The sequence below is a fragment of the Bufo bufo genome, chromosome 3 (assembly GCF_905171765.1).
Source record: "Bufo bufo chromosome 3, aBufBuf1.1, whole genome shotgun sequence".
Classification (NCBI taxonomy): domain Eukaryota; kingdom Metazoa; phylum Chordata; class Amphibia; order Anura; family Bufonidae; genus Bufo; species Bufo bufo.
The window spans coordinates 200,639,061-200,659,459 of NC_053391.1; the positions used below are offsets into that span (position 1 = coordinate 200,639,061).

The 20,399-nt window shown below is 42.6% G+C and overlaps 1 protein-coding gene across 1 annotated transcript in view; it reads left to right on the forward strand.

The window, feature by feature from the left end:
* LOC120994969 (putative helicase MOV-10) overlaps positions 1–20,399 on the forward strand; it is a 265,367-nt gene that overhangs the window by 167,175 nt on the left and 77,793 nt on the right. Inside the window, exons 8-9 of the mRNA XM_040423881.1 lie at positions 17,143–17,296; positions 19,244–19,398. Coding sequence (XP_040279815.1) covers positions 17,143–17,296; positions 19,244–19,398 — 309 coding nt within the window. The remainder of the gene's footprint in view (positions 1–17,142; positions 17,297–19,243; positions 19,399–20,399) is intronic.

The window sequence follows — 20,399 nt, forward strand, 5'->3', positions numbered from 1 at the left end:
GGCATACAAACAGTATAACACACAGGATTTAAATAGACCGCCAAAGCGGAAGTGACATCAGGTAACCTTGGTGATGAATTAAACAAAAAGCAAAAAACAGAAAAACGTGAGGAAACAACCCAACTGCAGCAGCATCAACAATCGACAAAATTAATATAACTTACAGGGAATTTTCCAAAAGTAGGGGCGATTTCAAGATGTGATGATGCGGTTGGGGGTTCTTCACGTTTTCTGAAAAAGATAAAAGAGAAAACAAATAAATTAAATAGCAATTACATAAATATAAAAATCGTGGAGCCTGGAAATTACAGGAAACTGTTGATCATACTCCCGGTTCAATCCCCTGGGTTCAAGTGTCTGCAGTGTGTAATTCCAATAGGCTTCACGTTTTTTAAACATTTTAATCCCATCACCACCTCTGCGAGGTTGCTGTACGTGTTCGATGATCTGAAAGCGCAATTGTGAGACATTATGACTTCAGCGATCAAAGTGGTAGGGAATCAGTAAGAGCAGATTCTTCTTGCGTATAGTAGATTTATGTTTAGAGAAGCGATCCTTCATCTGCATTGAGGTCTCTCCTATATATAGGAGACCACACAGACATTTCAATAGATACACTACGTAATTGCTGTTACATGTGAAGAATCCCTTAACAGGAAATTGCTTTCCTGTATGGGGATGTAGAAAATATTCTCCTCATTACGCTCGAGCAGTGTATGCACCCCAAGCAGAGAAATGTACCCTTTCTTGGTGTGGACAAAGTATGTTGTCGCTTCTCAATCTGACTGCTACCCACATCAGCCCTTACCACCATGTCGCGTATATTTTTGTTGCGCTTATAGCAGGACTCTGAAACTCCTCCACAGAGGGGTATGCCCTGGATAAAATGCTCCAATGTCGATTGAAAATAAGTCTGCACTTGTTTACCCATGGGTGATATTTAGCGACAAATGGTACACGTAACTTTTTTTTTTTTTTTTTTTTCTTCTTTTGGACCCAAAGTAACCTTATTCCTCTCTCTCTATTCAGCAGTGAAGTGGGATAGCCTCGACTCTCAAATCTCACTGACATTTCATTCAGGCGATTTTCCTTAACCCCTGCACTAGAGACAATTCTGTGAATCCTTTGGAACTGGGAATGGGGCAGTGCATTTTTAACTGTAGGAGGATGATGACTGGAATAATAGAGGAGAGAATTCCTATCAGTATTTTTAATATATAAATCAGTCTCCACTGCTCCATCCTCACCTTTGATCACAAAGGTATCCAAGAAATGAATCCCATGATAGTGATAGTGCAACGTGAACTGGAGTTCATGCCAAACAGAGTTTAAATAGTCTGCAAAGTCCCGGAGGGACGAATGTCGCCACGCCACACACGCAAAACACGTCATCGACTAATCTTCACCAAAAAATACAGTGAAGCTTGAATAATTCATTATTGTAGATGTGTTTATCCTCAAAACCATGACATGTAAGAATTTGCGTATGGCGGTGCGGCATTCGAACCCATCGCGGTCCCACAGCACTGCTTGTAATACGTGTCTTGGAATAAAAAATAATTTTCATTCAGAATGATCTCAAGTAAACGCAAGGAAAAAAATTAATTCACGTTCCGTATGAGGGGAAAAGGACAGCAACCACTCTACAGCCCGTATGCCTTTAGAATGGATAATAGAGGTATACAGGGAGCATACATCAAAAGTCACCAATAAATAATCATCCTGTAACGTTAAATTCATAATCTCACTTAAAAATTGACTAGTATCCAGCAAAAAGGATGGCATTTTTTTGGTCAGAGGTGTCAGGACTAGAGTTGTTGCGATACCAATTTTTTGATTCTGTTTCGATACCATGAAAAAGTATTGCGATATTCGATACCACGCGAAAAAAAGAAACCAAAAAAGCCACGTGCATGCCGCATTTTAGAAAATCGCGAATCGCAGAGTTTTTTTTTTTCTGTTCCGGCGTTCACCGCATAGATTTTTTTTAAAATATATTTTAATAGTTTGGACTTTTCTGACGTCGCGATATGTAATATGTTTATTATTTATACATTTTATATGTGAAATTGGGAAACGGGGGTGATTCATACTAAATATTTTGGTGTTTTTTTTTATTAATTTTATTTTTTTACACTTTTTATTTAATAACTATTTCCCCCCTTAGGGGCCAGAACCTGGGATCTTTCATCCCGTGTCCTATTCACCCTGATAGAGCTCTATCAGGGTGAATAGGACTTCACACTGTCCCTGCTGCCCTGTGCTCTGTGCACTCAGCATCAGGGATATTACCATGGCAGCCAGGGCTTCAGTAGCGTCCTGGCTGTCATGGTAACCGATCGGAGCCCCAGGCTTACACAGCTGGGGCTCCGATCAGAAGCTGCCACTGCACCACCAATGAGGGGGAGGGTAGAGGACCCTGTGGCCACTGCCACCAATGATTTTAATACTGGGGGGTTGAGAGGGGCCGGCGCACTGTGCCACCAATGATTTTAATGGGATGGGGGGTTGAGGGGGGGGGGGGGGGGTCACACTGCACCACCAATGATAATTACCCCTTAATACAGGAGGCGGGTACTGGCAGATCAGCGGCAGTTAACCCCTCAGGTGCCGCACCTGAGTGGTTAACTGCCGCTGATCGCAGCTCCCTGTCAGAGGCAGGGTGCCGGCAATGCGATTCTGCTGCCAGCACCCGCCTCCTGTATTATGTGTTAAAGACGTGGGTCAAGACTTTCAGTATTATGCTTCACAGAGCGGCGCCCAGCGATGTCCCAGCACTCACCATTATTCCTGGGCGCCGCTCCGTTTGCCTGCTGTGCCCCATTACGGTCTCCTCTCCTGCTCCATATCATGCTAATTATTATCGGAGCGATGGGGAGGAGACATCAGCTTCACTAGTGGGCGTTCCTTCTCCCTTGCTGTAGCGCTGTCCAATCGCAGCGCAGGAAGAAGGAACGCCCACTAGTGAAGCTGATGTCTCCTCCCCATCCCTCCGATAGTAATCAGCATGTGGAGCAGGAGAGGAGACAGTAATGGGGCACAGCAGGCGAACGGAGCGGTGCCCAGGAATATTGGTGAGTGCAGGGACATCGCTGGGCGCCGCTCTGTGTAGGAAAAGTCGTGTATCATTGGTGGCGCAGTGCGCCCGCCCCTCCTCCGCCCCTCGCCTCATTGGTGGCAGCGGCAGCACAGGGGGGAGGGAGGACTGCTTCTTTCTCCCCGTGCTGCTGAGGGAACATGAGCGCGCTGAGAGCAGTGCGCTGACTGCGCTCATGTTCAGAGATACTAGACTGCGCAGCCCAGTATCGAAAAAAATGGAAATCCTGGTATCGTATCGATACCGGGACAAAAGTATCGATTGGGTATCGAAATTTCGATACCCGCAACAACCCTAGTCAGGACCTTTTCCAGGACAATCGCTGGTGGGGATAAAATAGAATCAGTTAGGGCCACATGTAACAGCAATTACGTAGTGTATCTATTGAAATACGTAAGAAGAATCTGCTCTTACCGATTCCCTACCACTTTGATCGCTGCAGTCATAATGTCTCACAATTGCGCTTTCAGATCATCGAACACGTACCGCAACCTAGCAGAGGTGGTGATAGGATTAAAATGTTTAAAAAACGTGAAGCCTATTGGAATTACACACTGCAGACACTTGAACCCAGGGGATTGAACCGGGAGTATGATCTCAACAGTTTCCTGTAATTTCCAGGCTCCACGATTTTTATCTTTATGTAATTGCTATTTAATTTATTTGTTTTCTCATTTATCTTTCAGAAAACGTGAATAAACCCCAACCGCATCATCTCCTCTTGAAATCGCCCCTACTTTTGGAGAATTCCCTGTATGTTATATTAATTTTGTCGATTGTTGATGCTGCTGCAGTTGGGTTGTTTCCTCACGTTTTTCTGTTTTTTTGCTTTTTGTTTAATTCATCACCAAGGTTACCTGATGTCACTTCCGCTTTAGCGATCTATTTAAATCCTGTGTGTTATACTGTTTGTATGCCATTACTTGTTTGAGAGGCTCATATTGTGAGCCGAAACGCGTCACATAAATCTATATTAAATGTGACCAATAAAGATTGGAGTTCGCAGAAAATATAGAGTGCGCCGGTCTTTTCCTCCAATTTAAATCACTAGTCAGTAAGGCTTGATTTAAATCATAGTTTTCTACATAAAGACTAATCCTTGCTGGTATAACTTATAATATTCAAGTAGATGAAGATTTTTAGAATAACAACTTTTCATATCAGTTTGATTAGGTTGATTCTGCATTCATAGGTTTGTAGAAGTTAGGATTAAGGTAATTTTCTCAACTCTGTTCATGTTTTAACATTTTTGCTGTGAAGAAGAGGCTTGTGATCTCTGCTGAGTCAAATTCAGTTTTGAGAACTGCAAAAGTAAACCAAGCATCTGTGATAATATCTTGTAGGCAGACAAACTGCCCAATAATCTTACAAAAACCCCTGGAAGAGCATGACATTGTGAATGGATTAATGGAATTTATTTACCAAAACAATTAAACATCTACAGTGGTCCCTCAAGTTACAATATGAATTGGTTCCAGGACGACCATTGTATGTTGAAACCATTATAAGTTGAGTAATCGGTTCCACAGCCCCAAAATGTCATCCAAGATAAGAGAAAATGAAGATTTAAGAAAAATGAGCAGATAACTAAGACAGATAAAACAAGTCTTTACATATAACAGTCTGGAATAGCTGCTAACTAGCTACTAATACAGCTATTTTACCAGAGAAGTGGACAAGATTTGTTGAGTCTGAGACATTGTATGTGGAGTCTGGTTTCAACTTAAGATGGGTCAGAAAAGACCATTGTATGTTGAAAATATTGTATCCTGAGGCCATTGTATCTTGAGGGATCACTGTACAGCCTTATTCTACATAATTAAAAAACGAATCTTTATTTCATGATGGAATAACCTTTGGATGGTAATATATTTTCCTCAAAAAGCATTTTATATAAAAAAAAAATCCAATTTAAATAAAAAAAAAACTTTTTTTTATCATCGATTTTTATCCACCCTGATGCATTCTGAATGGAGAGCAATCAGTTTAGTCCCTCTTACGTTTTTGGGCCCGAGAAAATACTGCATCATGCTGCAGTTTTCTCTCCAGCCAAAAATCCTGAACACTTGCCGGAATGCCGGCTCCAGAATTAATTTCCATTCAAATGTATTAGTGCCGGATCTGGCATTAAGTGTTCGGCAAAACTGCATGCGCAGACCTTTTTAAATCCGTTTTTCCTGATGACACCGGAGAGATGGATCCAGTATTTCAATGCATTTGACAGACAGATCCAGATCCGTCTGCCAAACGCCATCTGTTTGCGTCCGGATTGCCGGTTCCGGAACTGCCTGCCGGAATCCTCTGCCGCAAGTGTGAAAGTACCCTTATTGGAACGAGGATGGCTGAGCTTTTTTTTGAGTTCAACATTTTTATTGAGAATTTTCTTATTTAAAAAGTAGCAATCATGACAATGCATATATAATCTGAGGTGGACTCAGCCACCGAGGACAAATATTACATTTACAAAAGTTTCCGGTATAATGGAAGACATGACTTGATAACGTTCAGCAGGGGTCATGTCGCAGGATCAAACTGGTTGCATTATCAGGACATATTTCTTGGCATACATTAGTCTTCAAGAATTTGCTTTAAACACTAAGAAAAACTATGTGACAAGTGTCAAACACAGACCTGTCTAATCAGAAGGCTTAGCTGCAGGACGGACCCATAGGGGCAGTTTCACAGGAAATCACCAACCCCTACCTCTCCTTTGGGATCAGAATATTAAAGATTCTCTACTTGGAGAATTTCGGATGAACCATCCATGGATTCCAGATGCGCCTGTATTTTATAGGAGAGGGCACTGAGGGCGGAATCATCCTCTCATATCGGCATGTATTATTTAGCTCAGCAATCACCTCCGAAATAATTGGAGGGTTTGTTTCTTTCCAATGGCGGGTGATAACTAATTTGGCGCTAAGCAAAACGTGTCCCACTATTGGTCTGTATAACGGGCAGAAGTGCTGGATGCCTAGAAACAAATGAGCAATTTCTGGAGACGGGGGGCTATCCTGACCAGATATTTCACCTAGCAAAGCAAACACCTGTTTCCAGTAATTAGTGACAACTGGGCATGCCCACAGGACGTGGAGCAGGGAGCCTATGTTTCCACAGCCCCTCCAACACATGGGAGAAGATGTAGGGTAGATGACATGTAACCTCTTGGGTGTAAAATACCAGTTTAAAAGCGTTTTAACACCAGCTTCATAATGTGTGACACATTTGAAATTGGAGGCTAAAAAGCTTATAGCAGAGGACCATTCAGCCTTAGAAAATGAGCTGCCCAGTTCACTTTCCGACTTCTGGAAGGATTTGGATTTGGCAAACTCAGACTTATCACCCATGTATTCATATATACGCCCTGTCGCTCCTTTTTTCAGCAAGTTCTGAGAACAGTATAGTTGAAGGATCCCTTCATGTATAGGAGGGGGTTTAGTGATGATCGATGTCAGATGTTTCACCCTGAGATAGTTAAATATTTTGCCTGCTGATAGCTGGAACAACTGTTGGATAGTGGTGAACGAGAGGACCCCTACAGAGCAAATGAGTTGAGAGACCGTCTTAATTCCCTGATCTTGCCAACTCAGAGTTATATCTCTCAAAATCCACTCCAAGGATAGGGTGTCAGTAGAATCTGCATAAGTGTTATGGAAATGTAACCAAAGCTTCCCTACGTGCTTCACGGTTTGCAGGGAAACATCAGGGACTTTTCTGTTCCATAATATGCCAATCAACCAGTCTTTCAAGGAGCCCTCCTTAATCGAGTGGGATTCTATTTGGTGCCAGGCTTTATTGCAATCTTTATCCCACCACTCCCTAGCTAATGACAGACTAATGGTTTTATGATAATCACTAATGCAAGGTAGACCTAACCCTCCTGCTTTTTTCCGTAAGAAAAGCTGTTTCTGGGCAATTCTGGGTTTAGATGATTTCCAAATGTATTTGGACAGTGTTGCCTGTGCTTTTCGAAAGAATAGATCCGGGATAGGGAGAGCTCTAAATATGTATATCAGTTTGGGCAATGTCATCATCTGGAACGCTGCCACTCTACCGACCCAAGATATCTCCTTCATGGAGTAATGGGAGAAATCAGACGTCATGGTGTCGAGAAGGGGTTCATAGTTTCGTTTGTACAAATGTGAACTAGGATATGTCAGCTTGATTCCTAAGTATGGAAGCTCCATTTCCTGCCAATCTAGAGGAAATTGGGACTGTATCACTCCAACATCCTCTCGGGAAATGTTAAGTAATAAGGCTTGAGATTTGGAGTTGTTAATTTTATAGTACGAGAGAATGCCAAAGTGTGCTATTAACTCAAAAGCTGATTCCAATGACCGAAGGGGATTTGAAAGAGTAAGGATAATGTCGTCAGCATATAACGATATCCTGTGGTCTCTCCCTCCAATATCTACCCGTTTGAATACTGGGCGCTTGCCGTATGTGCTGGGCTAAAGGTTCAAGAGCCAAGATGAACAGGAGGGGTGACAAAGGGCATCCTTGACGCGAGCCGTTGGTAATCTGGAAAGGAGCAGATAGTACCCCATTAACCCATACCTTAGCCGAAGGGGAGGCATATAAGCCGTAGAAGGCGTTTAAAATGTTGCCCTGAAAGCCCATTTTACTGAGGACTAAGAATGCGAATGACCAGTGAAGACGGTCAAACGCCTTCTCAGCGTCCAAGGTCACTGCTATCATAGGGAGGCTATTCTGTTCAGCGTAGTCAAACAAATTGATCAATCGTCTTGTGTTGTCTGATGACAATCGACCCTTAACAAATCCTGTCTGGTCATCTTTGATCAAAGAAGGGAGTATGACTGAAAATCTATTGGCTATTAACTTGGCAAAGATTTTGATGTCCGAATTTAGCAGCGAAATTGGCCTAAAATTTTGAGGAACCTCTGGGGGCTTACCGGGTTTTGGCAAGGTGACTATAAGGGCTGTAAGCATCTCGGGAGGGAATGGAGTACCTTCCAGGGCTCTATTAAAAATATCTAGGATGTATGGGGACAGTGTGGGATAGAAATGTTTATAATCATTAGACAGACCGTCTGGGCCTGGGGATTTACCTGATGGGAGATTAGCAATAAGTGTTTGGAGTTCGATAAATGTGGGAGGGGTATTCAATGAATGGAGTTGGTCAGGAGAGAGAGTAGGTAATTTAGATTGAGATAGGAAGTTTTCCACTAATTCAGAGTAGTTATGGGGCAAGGCAACCGTTTCTCTAAGATTATAGAGGCTATGATAATAGATGCGGAACTGTTCTGCAATATCTCTAGGGTCTAGTAATTTAGCTTTAGATGACGGATGTATAAGGAAAGGGATTTTTGATTTGGTTTGCTGAGTCTTGAGTTTGTTAGCCAATAGTTTACCAGCTCTGTTCCCCTGGGCATAATATCTCGCTTTTAACCGGAGCATGGATCTAGAATAATTATGGGACAGTATACTACATAATTTGTTCCTCTCTGTTTTCAAAAGGGCAGTTGTGTGAGCTGTAGGGATATCTTGTTCTGGGTCTCGAGGTCAGCAATGGATTTGAGCAGCTGAGAAATTTCCTTTTCTCTGACTTTCCTTATTTTGCATTTTAGTCTAATCAGGGAGCCTCGAATAAACGCTTAATGGGTCTGCCATAGAACATACTTATCCGTGACAGAACCATCATTAAAGGTGAAGAATTCCTTTAGTTCAGCAGTTATCTCCTTAGCGGTGTCTGGGTTGGAAAATTAAAAATGTATCATTACGCCAAATAGGGGCACGTGGGAATTGGTATATATCTTCCAGGGACAGTGTGATTGGGGCATGATCAGACCACTGAATAAGTCCAATATCAGAAGATATTGTATGCAGCAAGGTGGCTTGATCAACAAAAAACATATCGATGCGTGAGTACGAGAGATGAGGAGTTGAGAAAAAAGTATAGTCTCTTTCTACACTATGTTGAGCCCTCCACACATCAATGAGACCTTCTGCGCGCAACAGAGAGGCAGCATCGCCTCCTATACGCCGGTTTAGGCTAGTAGAGTCCAGCGACCGATCCATCACCAAGTTAAAGTCTCCACAAACAATCACCTTTCCTTGTTTCAATTGGTTTAGCTGTTTCAGTATTTTCCGCAGGAAGGAGATTTGGTGGTTATTAGGTGCATAAACATTAACTATGGTGTAGGTGATGTTATTGATAGAACATACCAGGATGATGTATCGGCCGCCGGGGTCCACTTTTGAGGATAAGGTAGTAAAGGCCACCGAATTCTTGACAGCTATGAACACCCCTCTGGACTTCTTACTAAAATGAGAATGCAATACATGAGGAAAAAAACGATTATGAATACGTTTAGCATCTTCCTGCAGTAGATGGGTCTCCTGAATGCAAATGAGGTCCGCTCCAGCCAAACATATGTTCTTTTTTGTGGACAATTAAGTCCTTTAGCGTTCAAAGACAGAATTTTAAGACCCATTTGAGTGGGGGGAGGAACCAATTTTTGTGCGAGTAGACAGGCAACTAAAGATCAACTTTGATAACAATAGACAAGTGTCTAACAATATGCAAACCCCACAAAATTCTGTAGATAGATAATCAAAGTAGCAGATTAATGGGGAGTCCAGATAGTTAGGGAAAATAACAGACAGGGAAGCAACTCCAGACGGTCAAACTCGTCTGTGAGGAATAGGTGACGTAAGTCCACTAATGAGGCTGAGAGGAGTACTGGATGTGTCAGCATACAATCTGCACCTAGATAAAAAGGTTAGACATCAAACCCCACATGAAAAGAGCATATAAGCGACTCCACCCCTTTGAACTATTAATGATCCGACGTAGGATATTTATAGCATCGCCTTCATCTTCAATCTGGGACTATGGTAGTCTCATTGAGGACATTAGCCATTCTGGGTTCCAGTTGCGGACATCCGATCATCCCGTCTTCGGTCCCCTCTTTTTTCCAGCTGAAAAGAAATGTCCCACGCTATAAGTAGTTCTCTTCCATCTGCAACCGATTTTACCACATGGGTTTTTCCGTCTTTCTGGATTAGCAGCTTTTGTGGGTAGCCCCATTTATATTGAATGTCATTATCCCTGAGGGCCAGAGTAATCGGCTGTAGTTCCCTCCTTTGCCTCAAAGTTGTCATGGAGAGGTCTGCAAAAAGCCTGACAGTTTGGAATGGAGCAGGGAGTTTGTCGCAATTCCTAGCCGCCAGCATTAGGGCCTCTTTAGTGTGGAAAAAATGGATCCTAGCAAGTGTGTCCCTTGGGATGTCTGCCCCCAGGTGTGACGGTTTCAGAATTCTATGAGCCCTGTCTATTATCATGTCGGGGACAGGGATACTGGGTAGCAATGCTTTGATGAGGCTTTTAATATAGGGCTGCAAATCTCGAGGTGCTACATCCTCAGGGATTCCCCTGAATTTAACATTATTCCTTCTGGAACGATCTTCCAGATCTGCTAGTTTGCTTTTAATGGTCTCTAGCTCATCCGCCATATCATTGTGGGCGTCTGATGTTATTTTGTGACATGGCAAATTCTGCCATTTTATTCTCCACATGCAGGATTTTATCAGTGTTGACTAACTTTGGCCGCCAGGGGGTTAATTAACCCTGTCATATCTGATCGCAGGGACTGGTGTAAGGCCAGCAGCATGTTTTTAATAGATTCCTCACACAGCGGCTTGTCTGAGGTTTGATATGCGATGATGGGGATCACAGCAGGAGACTCCACTGCTTGTGTCCAGGGCCCCTCACTGACCTTAGGAGAACATGACTTGTCCAGACGCGGCTTCTGCTTTAGGGGACTGCTGGAGGGTGAAAGCCCATTCAGGTTAGTTGCAGTGCCGTTATGTGCATCCTTATTCCCTGGAGTCCCTAAGTCGTTTGGAGTTGGTTGGAGCGAGGGGAACTCTGCTTCCGTCAGGGAAAAGGCTTCGGGCTCTAGTAAGGGTGGTGGGGATCTGGACGTGCTTCTTGGCGATGCGATGTCCCGAGGAGATGAGGCGCGGGTTCCGGCGCGGGAATCTGCGCCATCTTTGGCCGGGCCTCGTTCAAAGAAGCTGTCCAGGTTTCCGCTCTGCAGCCTAGAGAGCTGCCTTTTAGACTTCCCCATAGCTTCCTGGATGTTGTCCAGCTTTAGTGCCGGCAAGAGCGTGGAGATGGCAGCAGTTGTTACCCTAGGGAGCTGTTTTGTAGTCGCCGAGGTGCAGGAGCGGTACGTTCAAGCGGCCATTCCTCTCGGCAGCCAAGCCACGCCCCCCGGCTGAGCTTTTTTTAATGCTATATTTTTCAGCCTTCACCTAGGTAATGGCTGGGACTCCATGGTGCCGTGAAATTGCAACGTCTGTAATGTTGATCTATGGGGTCGTGATGCAATGCATCTGTCGCAAATAATCTAACTATGTTGTGCAGCTTTGCCCTCATAGACCACTACGACTACTAATACCATGTACTGCTGCGACTTTATTTCCACGTGGCTTTTTTTTTTGTTTTTTTTTTTTTGCTGTTAACCACTTAAGGACCACAGGTTTATACCCCCCTAAAGACCAGGCCCTTTTTTACACTTCTGACCTACACTACTTTCACTGTTTATTGCTCGGTCATGCAACTTACCACCCAAATGAATTTTACCTCCTTTTCTTCTCACTAATAGAGCTTTCATTTGGTGGTATTTCATTGCTGCTGACATTTTTACTTTTTTTGTTATTAATCGAAATTTAACGATTTTTTTTGCAAAAAAATGACATTTTTCACTTTCAGTTGTAAAATTTTGCAAAAAAAACGAGATCCATATAGAAATTTTGCTCTAAATTTATAGTTCTACATGTCTTTGATAAAAAAAAAATGTTTGGGTAAAAAAAAAATGGTTTGGGTAAAAGTTATAGCGTTTACAAACTATGGTACAAAAATGTGAATTTCCGCTTTTTGAAGCAGCTCTGACTTTCTGAGCACCTGTCATGTTTCCTGAGGTTCTACAATGCCCAGACAGTACAAACACCCCACAAATGACCCCATTTCGGAAAGTACACACCCTAAGGTATTCGCTGATGGGCATAGTGAGTTCATAGAACTTTTTATTTTTTGTCACAAGTTAGCGGAAAATGATGATTTTTTTTTATTTTATTTTTTTTCCTACAAAGTCTCATATTCCACTAACTTGTGACAAAAAATAAAAACTTCTATGAACTCACTATGCCCATCACGAAATACCTTGGGGTCTCTTCTTTCCAAAATGGGGTCACTTGTGGGGTAGTTATACTGCCCTGGCATTCTAGGGGCCCAAATGTGTGGTAAGGAGTTTGAAATCAAATTCTGTAAAAAATGACCAGTGAAATCCGAAAGGTGCTTTTGGAATATGGGCCCCTTTGCCCACCTAGGCTGGAAAAAAGTGTCACACATCTGGTATCTACGTACTCAGGAGAAGTTGAGGAATGTGTTTTGGGGTGTCATTTTACATATACCCATGCTGGGTGAGATAAATATCTTGGTCAAATGCCAACTTTGTATAAAAAAATGGGAAAAGTTGTCTTTTGCCAAGATATTTCTCTCACCCAGCATGGGTATATGTAAAATGACACCCCAAAACACATTCCCCACCTTCTCCTGAGTACGGCAATACCAGATGTGTGACACTTTTTTGCAGCCTAGGTGGGCAAAGGGGCCCATATTCCAAAGAGCACCTTTCGGATTTCACAGGTCATTTTTTACAGAATTTGATTTCAAACTCCTTACCACACATTCGGGCCCCTAGAATGCCAGGGCAGTATAACTACCCCACAAGTGACCCCATTTTGGAAAGAAGACACCCCAAGGTATTCCGTGAGGGGCATGGCAAGTTCCTAGAATTTTTTATTTTTTGTCACAAGTTAGTGGAAAATGATGATTTTATTTTTTTTTTTTTTCATACAAAGTCTCATATTCCACTAACTTGTGACAAAAAATAAAAACTTCCATGAACTCACTATGCCCATCAGCGAATACCTTGGGGTCTCTTCTTTCCAAAATGGGGTCACTTGTGGGGTAGTTATACTGCCCTGGCATTCTAGGGGCCCGAATGTGTGGTAAGGAGTTTGAAATCAAATTCTGTAAAAAATGACCTGTGAAATCCGAAAGGTGCTCTTTGGAATATGGGCCCCTTTGCCCACCTAGGCTGCAAAAAAGTGTCACACATCTGGTATCTCTGTATTCAGGAGAAGTTGAGGAATGTGTTTTGGGGTGTCTTTTTACATATACCCATGCTGGGTGAGATAAATATCTTGGTCAAATGCCAACTTTGTATAAAAAAATGGGAAAAGTTGTCTTTTGCCAAGATATTTCTCTCACCCAGCAGGGGTATATGTAAAATGACACCCCAAAACACATTCCCCACCTTCTCCTGAGTACGGAGATACCAGATGTGTGACACTTTTTTGCAGCCTAGGTGGGCAAAGGGGCCCATATTCCAAAGAGCACCTTTCGGATTTCACAGGTCATTTTTTACAGAATTTGATTTCAAACTCCTTACCACACATTTGGGCCCCTAGAATGCCAGGGCAGTATAACTACCCCACAAGTGACCCCATTTTGGAAAGAAGAGACCCCAAGGTATTCGCTGATGGGCATAGTGAGTTCATGGAAGTTTTTATTTTTTGTCACAAGTTAGTGGAATATGAGACTTTGTATGAAAAAAAAAAAAAAAATCAGCATTTTCCACTAACTTGTGACAAAAAATAAAAAATTCTAGGAACTCGCCATGCCCCTCACGGAATACCTTGGGGTGTCTTCTTTCCAAAATGGGGTCACTTGTGGGGTAGTTATACTGCCCTGACATTTTCCAGGGGCCCTAATGTGTGGTAAGTAGGTAAATGACCTGTGAAATCCTAAAGGTGCTCTTTGGAATATGGGCCCCTTTGCCCACCTAGGCTGCAAAAAAGTGTCACACATGTGGTATCGCCGTATTCAGGAGAAGTTGGGGAATGTGTTTTGGGGTGTCATTTTACATATACCCTTGCTGGGTGAGAGAAATATCTTGGCAAAAGACAACTTTTACCATTTTTTTTTTATACAAAGTTGGCATTTGACCAAGATATTTCTCTCACCCAGCATGGGTATATGTAAAATGACACCCCAAAACACATTCCCCAACTTCTCCTGAGTACGGCGATACCAGATGTGTGACACTTTATTGCAGCTTAGATGCGCAAAGGTGCCCAAATTCCTTTTAGGAGGGCATTTTTAGACATTTGGATACCAGACTTCTTCTCACGCTTTGGGGCCCCTAGAATGCCAGGGCAGTATAAATACCCCACATGTGACCCCATTTTGGAAAGAAGACACCCCAAGGTATTCAATGAGGGGCATGGCGAGTTCATAGAAATTTTTTTTTTTGGCACAAGTTAGCGGAAATTGATATTTTTAATTTTTTTCTCACAAAGTCTCCCGTTCCGCTAACTTGGGACAAAAATTTCAATCTTTCATGGACTCAATATGCCCCTCACGGAATACCTGGGGGTGTCTTCTTTCCGAAATGGGGTCACATGTGGGGTATTTATACTGCCCTGGCATTCTAGGGGCCCTAAAGCGTGAGAAGTCTGGAATATAAATGTCTAAAAAATTTTACGCATTTGGTTTCCGTGAGGGGTATGGTGAGTTCATGTGAGATTTTATTTTTTGACACAAGTTAGTGGAATATGAGACTTTGTAAGAAAAAAAAAATAATAATTCCGCTAACTTGGGCCAAAAAAATGTCTGAATGGAGCCTTACAGGGGGGTGATCAATGACAGGGGGGGTGATCAATGACAGGGGGGTGATCAGGGAGTCTATATGGGGTGATAACCACAGTCATTGATCACGCCCGTGTAAGGCTTCATTCAGACGTCCGTATGCGTTTTGCGGATCCGATCCATCTATCAGTGCATCCGTAAAAATCATGCGGACATCTGAATGGAGCTTTACAGGGGGGTAATCAATGACAGGGGGGTGATCAGGGAGTCTATATGGGGTGATCACCACAGTCATTGATCATGCCCCTGTAAGGCTTCATTCAGACGTCCGGATGCGTTTTGCGGATCCGATCCATCTATCAGTGGATCCGTAAAAATCATGCGGACGTCTGAATGGAGCTTTACAGGGGGGTGATCAATGACAGGGGGGTGATCAATGACAGGGGGGTGATCAGGGAGTCTATATGGGGTGATCAGGGGCTAATAAGGGGTTAATAAGTGACGGGGGGGGGGGGGTGTAGTGTAGTGTAGTGGTGCTTGGTGCTACTTTACAGAGCTACCTGTGTCCTCTGGTGGTCGATCCAAACAAAGGGGACCACCAGAGGACCAGGTAGCAGGTATATTAGACGCTGTTATCAAAACAGCGTCTAATATACCTGTTAGGGGTTAAAAAAAACACTTCTCCAGCCTGCCAGCGAACGATCGCCGCTGGCAGGCTGGAGATCAACTCTCTTACCTTCCGTTCCTGTGAGCGCGCGCGCCTGTGTGCGCGCGTTCACAGGAAATCTCGGCTCACGCGAGATGACTCCTATTGGCGTTAGCGTAGCCTGGGGGAGCCGCCGCAATGACGCCTTTCGGCGTTACAGTTGCGGGAAGTGGTTAAATTACAGCTGTAAAATAGTCTAGCAACAGCAAATTGCTGTCATGCAACTTAGAGGACTTTTCTAGGGATTTTTTTTTTTTTCTACAACTAATACCTTCATCTGTAGTTTGCCTCTAGATGCTATTGTGCTTGTTTTGTAGTGTTGAGTGCGAATATTCGAAAAGCAAATTTTTATCGCGAATATCGGCACTTCGAGAATTCGTTAATATTTTTAATATAGTGCTATATATTCGTAATGACGAATATTAGTTTTTTTTTTTTTAACACAGTACACATCAGGTGATCATCCCTCCCTTCTTCTAGCTTGTGGGCCAATGAGAAGGCTTTGTCACAGCTAAGCAACATCCCTAGCAATCAATAGAAAAGTTGCCTACCCCTTACTATATAAAGAACCTCCCCAGCAGCTATTTTCTAAAGTTCATTGCAGTTATGAAAGAGATAATATAAATATATAATTCTCTAATATATATAATATTTAGATAGCTAGGGGGAGATGGTCAGTGTAGGTTAGATTGATCTATAGTGTAGATCTAGTGCAGTGTGATAGGTTCTGCTCTCATACATACATAGTGCTATTATGTCACAAGTTGCACGTATTGCGAAAAAATATGCGCATCATTAATTGCCAAAAATTGGCAAGCGCAAATATATTGGAGCACTCTATCTGCATATAAAGATATTATAATGTTGTGCCGTGCCAACCATTTTCTCCAGTTTCGGGAAACTTATACCAACTTGAAAAATGTAGCAACAGTGACCCACGCCTGTATTTCGCGCGCATTATGCGAATAATACATTGCTGATTTTCGCAATCAAGAATATAATCTCTAATTCGCGAATATATGAGGAATATTTGCAAAAATATCGCAAATTCGAATATTGTCCCTGCCGCTCATCACTTTTTTTTTTTTTTTTCTTGTAATCTGGTTTTTAATGTTATTGAGTAGCAAAGGTACCGGGAGGAGGAGAACCTCGGCTCTTCTCAGTGAACCTATTCTTCCTCCTGTCTGTGACACTGTAATCACTGCACAGCCAAGGAGAAGACAAGCTGTTCTCGCAAGATTTGGTAAATTTCACAATGTAAGTGAACTTGGTACTCTCTAATCTCGCGAGAGCAGCTAGTATTCTCCTTGGCTGTGAAGTGGTCTGCAGTGATTGGGCGTCTTCTCCTTGTCTGTGATGCTGTCCAATGAGGAGAGCTGAGGTCTCCTCCTCCTGGTACCTTTACTAGTCGTTGCATATTAGGTGCCAGAACAGAGGGCATAGCAGTGCAACGGAGGGGCCAAACAGAAAAAAAAAGCTCAATCACATCTGCAGATCCATATGGGGGGGGGGGGGGAGGATTACACTGACGTTTCAACATGGCCAATCCTGAGGAGAACAGATCCTTGTATTTCTTCAGCAGTTGCTTCATTTTGCGTTTTAGGAGGAAAATGAACACTATAATCACTCTAAAGCTGTAATAAAAATTTATTATTTCAGGAACTTGCTGATCTCAACCCTAGGGTTTAGCAACTATCCCGATAAATTTCACTTGCTGCTACACCTAGAAGAGATACAAATGGAGATTGACATCCGGAAATACGACAAAGAACGACAGACAATGGAAAGAGACAGAAATCTCCTAATCCTTCATGTAAGTGAGCTTCCACTGATTTATTTAATTTCATAATAGCTGTGAGGTCAGTACGCTCTAATGAACCAACCTTGAGAGGGCCTCTCAACACATTCTCACCTATGATCTAAGTATCCAGGAGGATTCTGGTTCTCTAAGGGTATGTTCACACAGTGGATTTAGGTGCCAATTCCATTGCCGACTTTGTGGTGTCTACCTCCCATTGTTCACAATGAAACGCCAGGCTGCCATTCACGTGGCCAATGTCTTAAAGCTGTGAATGTACTAAGACAGGGTATGTCTTGGTGCGGTGTCAAGATGGCCGTCGCTGGAAGCCACAGCAGTTCAACACTGCAGAAACCGTGGTGGATTTTGTTGCTGAATATCCAGCGTATTTTGCAAAGACAAAATCTGGTGTTTGAATATACCCTAAACAATGCTGTTACCTATTTTCATTTTAGAAGTTGCTCTGGAGGGGAGAACTAAGCCCTGACACATTCCTGCTACCGCTGCAGATTAATCTACAAGGAGTTCCAGTCCAAGAGGGTCTGTCGCCATTCCTGAAATGTCTGTTTTACTAAATCATTATATTCCACATGAACTGATAATTCTGGAGCACCTTGTCTTAGAAATCTTTTATAGTGCCGTTCATCTATTATTCCTATTAGAAGTTTATTAGTAAACTGCCAACTGGGTGTTACCAGTGGGGAGTGGCTTTGCACAGCCTGGCACTATCTAGTCAGGGCTGTCCATGTCAAACTGTGCAGGGACACAGCTCGTGGTAGCACCCGGTTGTACATTTATTTATAAACATCTAGTAGGTATAATAGAGGGATGGCATAGCGTGTTATGGAAAGATACTCCAGAGTTGTTATATGGGGAATGCAAGTAGTTACTAAACCAGACATGTCGGGAGAGGTGACAGGTCCTCTGTATAGGAAGTTGTCCAGGATTATTATTTTTTTTATTCCCCCTGCCCAGCAGTACCTGTGAGATGATGAATATTTACCTGATCCATGGATCCCGGACTGTCTTTATTGTACTCTGGTCCCTCCCTGTCAACTTCCGCAGGGACGTGCGCAGCTGTAGCCAATCACTGACCTCAGTGGTGATGTGACCTAAGTGGCACATGACCCAGAAGTGACGTGCTGTTTGGGGGGACCATACCACTGACACCACTCATTGGCTGCTGCAGTGCATGTGACTCCATCCATATAGAAGACAGCCTGGGAGCCATGATGCTGGAACAGAGTGGTGGGGAGCAGGTAAGTACAGATCTGTTCACAGGTACCGTAGGTTGGGAGGCAGGTGGATGTTTAAAAAAATAAAATAAAAATCCTGGACAACCCCTTTTAACCACCGAATTGTTTTGCCCGAGTCCAGCTCTGGCATTGGGAAGTACTTAACTTAGCTGGGCTGGGGCAGAAAGTGGAGGGGGGGGGGCTGTTTTAGATGCTGCTATCTCCTGAATAGTAGCAACTGGTCTTGTTTGAAAGCTGAAATTCCAGGCTTTCTTTCAAGACCAAAATGACAGCTAGTCCAAGCAACAGAGGATAAATCACTGTTAGAAATGGAGTCTGGAATAATCGCGGGATAAAACCTACTTTCACTTTCAGCAGTATTCACGGCATTCCAATTTCTATGACTGATATCTTCCCCTCTACTGAACAGATTGGAGTCCTCTCCTGCATAACTGAAACGGTACGGATCCGTTATGCAGGCCATAGACTTCTATTATGACGGAATGAATAACGAATTGTCTCTAAAGGCATTCCGTTATGCGTTCAATCATGGAATTGCGTTATGGTCTGTGATGACGAAATCCATAACGCAATTCACTAAATACCGCAAACTATTTTCTAAATATGACATTCGCTCATCTTTAATAATATGGACACTAATGTACACACTTCAGCTATCTGAATGAGGCTTTATATACTGTATATATTTTTTTCATTATTGCCATAGGTGCCGGGGGTAGCTGAAAACCGCCCTTCAGTATTAAAGGGAGATCACCTTTTTGTCACGCTGTCAAATGAACCTGAATCCCCATCTAAAGTCAGCTACAAGGGTTATGTGCATGGTGTCGAGCTGGAGAGAGTCAGACTTGGATTTTCTCAAAAGTAAGTGTTCAGATGTTATATAAAGGCAACACAGACCACTTCTTTTTTTTTTTATGGGAACATTGTATGGAAGGCCTTCACTGGGACAGAAGCAATACCTTTTCTAAAGAGAACCAGAATTTAACCTTTTATACTGGCCTAGTAAAAGTCTGTGTAGCACCACTTTAAACATGCATATGTGGATGCAGATAAGATTGGGTTATTGTCAAGACACAATTCATGCAACTGGTGAAGTTACATCCTCATTTAATGTTATGAATGATGCATAGCTCATATGAGAAGAAATAATAAATCCGCAGCAGATAGTCCATTTATAAAACACGTGTTGCATAAAGATTCATAAAATGGCGGCATCTATAAGATGGTGGTTCAACTGTTCTATCTTGTCATTCAACATAAAATGTTGGCTATATTTCTCTCTTCAGTATCTGTACTCACTTAGTTATTTAAGCACTTTATTATCTCTCTGAGAGGTATATCTGAGGTTAACCAATAGTTCATTTGCTCTACTTGGTTTGCAATTTGCTCTATACAATTGCTTATGATCTGGTATGAGCAGTTCCCATTTGTATGCAATTTGTTTGGATTGTATGGCTCAGTAGTTCCTTTTGTATGGTGGAACTGTAAGTAAACATACATATAACCAGTTCAGTATACAGTTCTAATCACTATATTAACAGTAGGAACATTTATATAACTGTTTTAAATACCTATTTTGGCCTCTTGCTTCCATAAAACACAGCTCTTAGTGGAATGTGTGTCTGTTCAGCTCCTTTGGTGAATAATATTTCCAGGAGCTCCTGCTAGGGGAATTTCCCACACAGGCTGTGTGTGAGGCTGGCTGTGATTGGTCTAGACTCCTGCCCAGCAACAACAGTTTAAGGCCTCTTTCACACGACCGTATGGCTTTTTCAGTGTTTTGCGGTCAGTTTTTCACGGATCCGTTCAGTTTTTTTTGTTTCTGTTCAGTTTTTCCTTATGGCGTATACAGTAATTGCATA